Source organism: Gloeophyllum trabeum (genome assembly GCF_000344685.1).
Source record: "Gloeophyllum trabeum ATCC 11539 unplaced genomic scaffold GLOTRscaffold_00326, whole genome shotgun sequence".
NCBI classification, from domain to species: Eukaryota; Fungi; Basidiomycota; class Agaricomycetes; order Gloeophyllales; family Gloeophyllaceae; genus Gloeophyllum; species Gloeophyllum trabeum.
In genome coordinates this window covers 1-2,429 of record NW_006920734.1, presented here as the reverse complement: position 1 = coordinate 2,429, position 2,429 = coordinate 1, and the positions used below count along the sequence as shown (strand labels likewise).

Below are 2,429 nucleotides of genomic sequence, written 5' to 3'. Positions count from 1 at the left end.
CCGCCGGTGGGCCGCCGCCGGCTATTGAGTGGCTTGCCGATGCAGCCACTGGCGGCCCGTCGGCGGCCCGATTATATACCGGACGATCCCGAATCAGGTATATCGCACCTTTATGCTATGTGTTACGCTATTTGCATCCATATTCCGGATTCGCTATCAACCCGAGATGTGCTTTGATATTTTAGCTATGATTCATTGTACTGTATCAGGCCAAAAACCGGACTTCCCCATTGTTCCATATATTTATCCATATTTGCTCTATCACTGGGTATATCTCCGGAAATTGATATTCAAATATGGTAATGCATTTGTTTCTATTTGATATTCCCTGACATTACCGTTGTAGGGGATCGTCTGTGGCTCAGCTCCCATATGGGGAGTATATGACTGTATATGGTGGTTGTGTGGAATTCACAATATTGTATTGACATATGGGACTGAATGCCACCGCATGTCATATTATCGGTGGCTCGATGTGTCAGCCACCGACTACAAACTGCCACAAAAGTCAATTCCCATGGTAAGAACATGCCACAGATGACAACGAGCATGCAGTAAAAGATGGAGGTACGATAAAATGCTCAAAATATTCCAGTGGATGGATGACCCAAAAAAACCTCTTCGTAGACGAAACCACGGAAATACACCGAAAACCCAGGACGAAAACACAGTATTATTGAAAACAGAGACTACAAATCCGATGTTGTAGTCTTTTTGTAGTCTCCAATACAAGCGGACTTTAAAGCGGACATGAAACAGTGTAGTCAAGACTACAACCAAAAAGTCGCACACATTCTCGGCATTGCGATTCCCACGGGGTACAACGTTCGGCACGCACCCAATTTTGTGGGTAAGGACTCATCCTTCGTAAACTCAGGACTCATAATAAAGCTGGTTGTATTGGACTACCAGGGTTCTTACTCGACTACAGAAGACGGATTCGGCCGACTTCGGCAGGGTTCAGCAGATGTCGGCAGCAACGGCAGGGCTACGGCAGGAAGATAATGAGGCATATACTGGATTCCCACGCCAAATGCACCAGCCTCTACAACATAGATTCTGCCTCAATCTGTTGTAGAGGGTGGTTACGAGCCTAGGAATATCATGATGTGGCTAATCCCGATGGTATTTTATCTGATGCTGGATCCTGGCACTTTGGGAGTTGCAGTATTTAGGGCCAGGTGAAAGGTTGTATGATAGGGAATTCCCAGCCAATCAGAGCTGGAGAGATTTCCTTTCATCCAACCTTTTGCCCGGCCCTAAATACTGAAACTCCCGAAGTATGGGGCATAGCACTGCACGGATGTAGTAACACGGACTAATGACAGGCTATCTATGGGGGTGGGCAATCCCTAAGTGTCTCACAGCGCCTTACAAATGGTCTCTTGGTCCATGGACCCTTGCGGCCGAGTCCGGCGCGACTAGGGACCTCTTCAACACATGGCAGTGATTGACTAGAGCTGTATAATGCCTCTCGCGCTCTACAATCAAAACATGGAGTGACTGCAACTGTGTTCTATACGCCGTCTGTATACCATAAATAATAATAACTTATTCATCCTCCTCGGAATCTGTCTCCGCCGCATCCCCTGGCAAGTCTTCAACCTCACCCTCCTCATCCGAGTCCAGCACAGAAATACTATTGTCCTCCAACCACAACCCCTTCGACTGTGGGAAGCAGATGAGATAGCTGTCGAGTTCCTTTTTCATGGCACTGATCTTCTCTGATTTATTTTTTGCATGTGACTTCTTTGGTACCAGCTTGTCGCATTTGCAATAGACCTCGATCTGCTCATCGAGCTGTTTGATGCTGAGCTTGCTGAGGACTGCTTCATCACTGAATACCAAAACAACGCTTGCAAGGTGTGCTTTCTTCTCCTCCAATTTACGGCACTTCTCTGCCGCTTTCTGCTTCTTGATATGCTTGAGCTCCTTCTCGTGTTCAACCTGAGCTTGGCACCATTTAGCTTCCAATTTACTTGAGTCAATCTTCTTCCGTGCTTCCTTCATTATAAATGTGTGATCTTCGTCCAGGAACATGAGATCCATGAATAGCTCAGTATCGTTGTGCTTGTACATTGCACGTGAATTGAGAACATGCAAGGATGTCCTAGACTTGTCCCTGAGATGTACACGGAGAGAGCCAAGGGCTCCTTCAATGAGGTCATTTGTTGCTGGTATCCAAGCGAGGCTGCGCTCATCAGCTGTGGCTATATCAATAAGCCCGCCAGGGGTGAATTCACTTGTGAAGCATTCCCAAGTCGAGGGCACCTGTTAGGAAGGCAATGAATACCTCCTCAAGATCATCAGGGAAAACCCCCCGAGATGATTAGACAGAATCTCCTGTTTTCAGCTCAAATTATATCTGATTACTGGGAATCACACCAATTACAATGTTAGTTCTAATTAGACAGCCGACGCTAGCCTCC

At 46.7% G+C, this 2,429-nt stretch overlaps 1 protein-coding gene across 1 annotated transcript; it reads right to left on the bottom strand.

The window, feature by feature from the left end:
- Nucleotides 1-1,551: 1,551 nt before the first annotated feature.
- GLOTRDRAFT_134604 (uncharacterized protein) lies at nucleotides 1,552-2,079 on the bottom strand (the record flags this gene model as incomplete). The annotated part of the gene is made up of 1 exon (XM_007873562.1): nucleotides 1,552-2,079. One exon carries the CDS (start codon nucleotides 2,077-2,079, stop codon nucleotides 1,552-1,554), a length of 528 nt encoding a protein of 175 aa, XP_007871753.1.
- Between the last annotated feature and the right edge of the window lie 350 nt (nucleotides 2,080-2,429).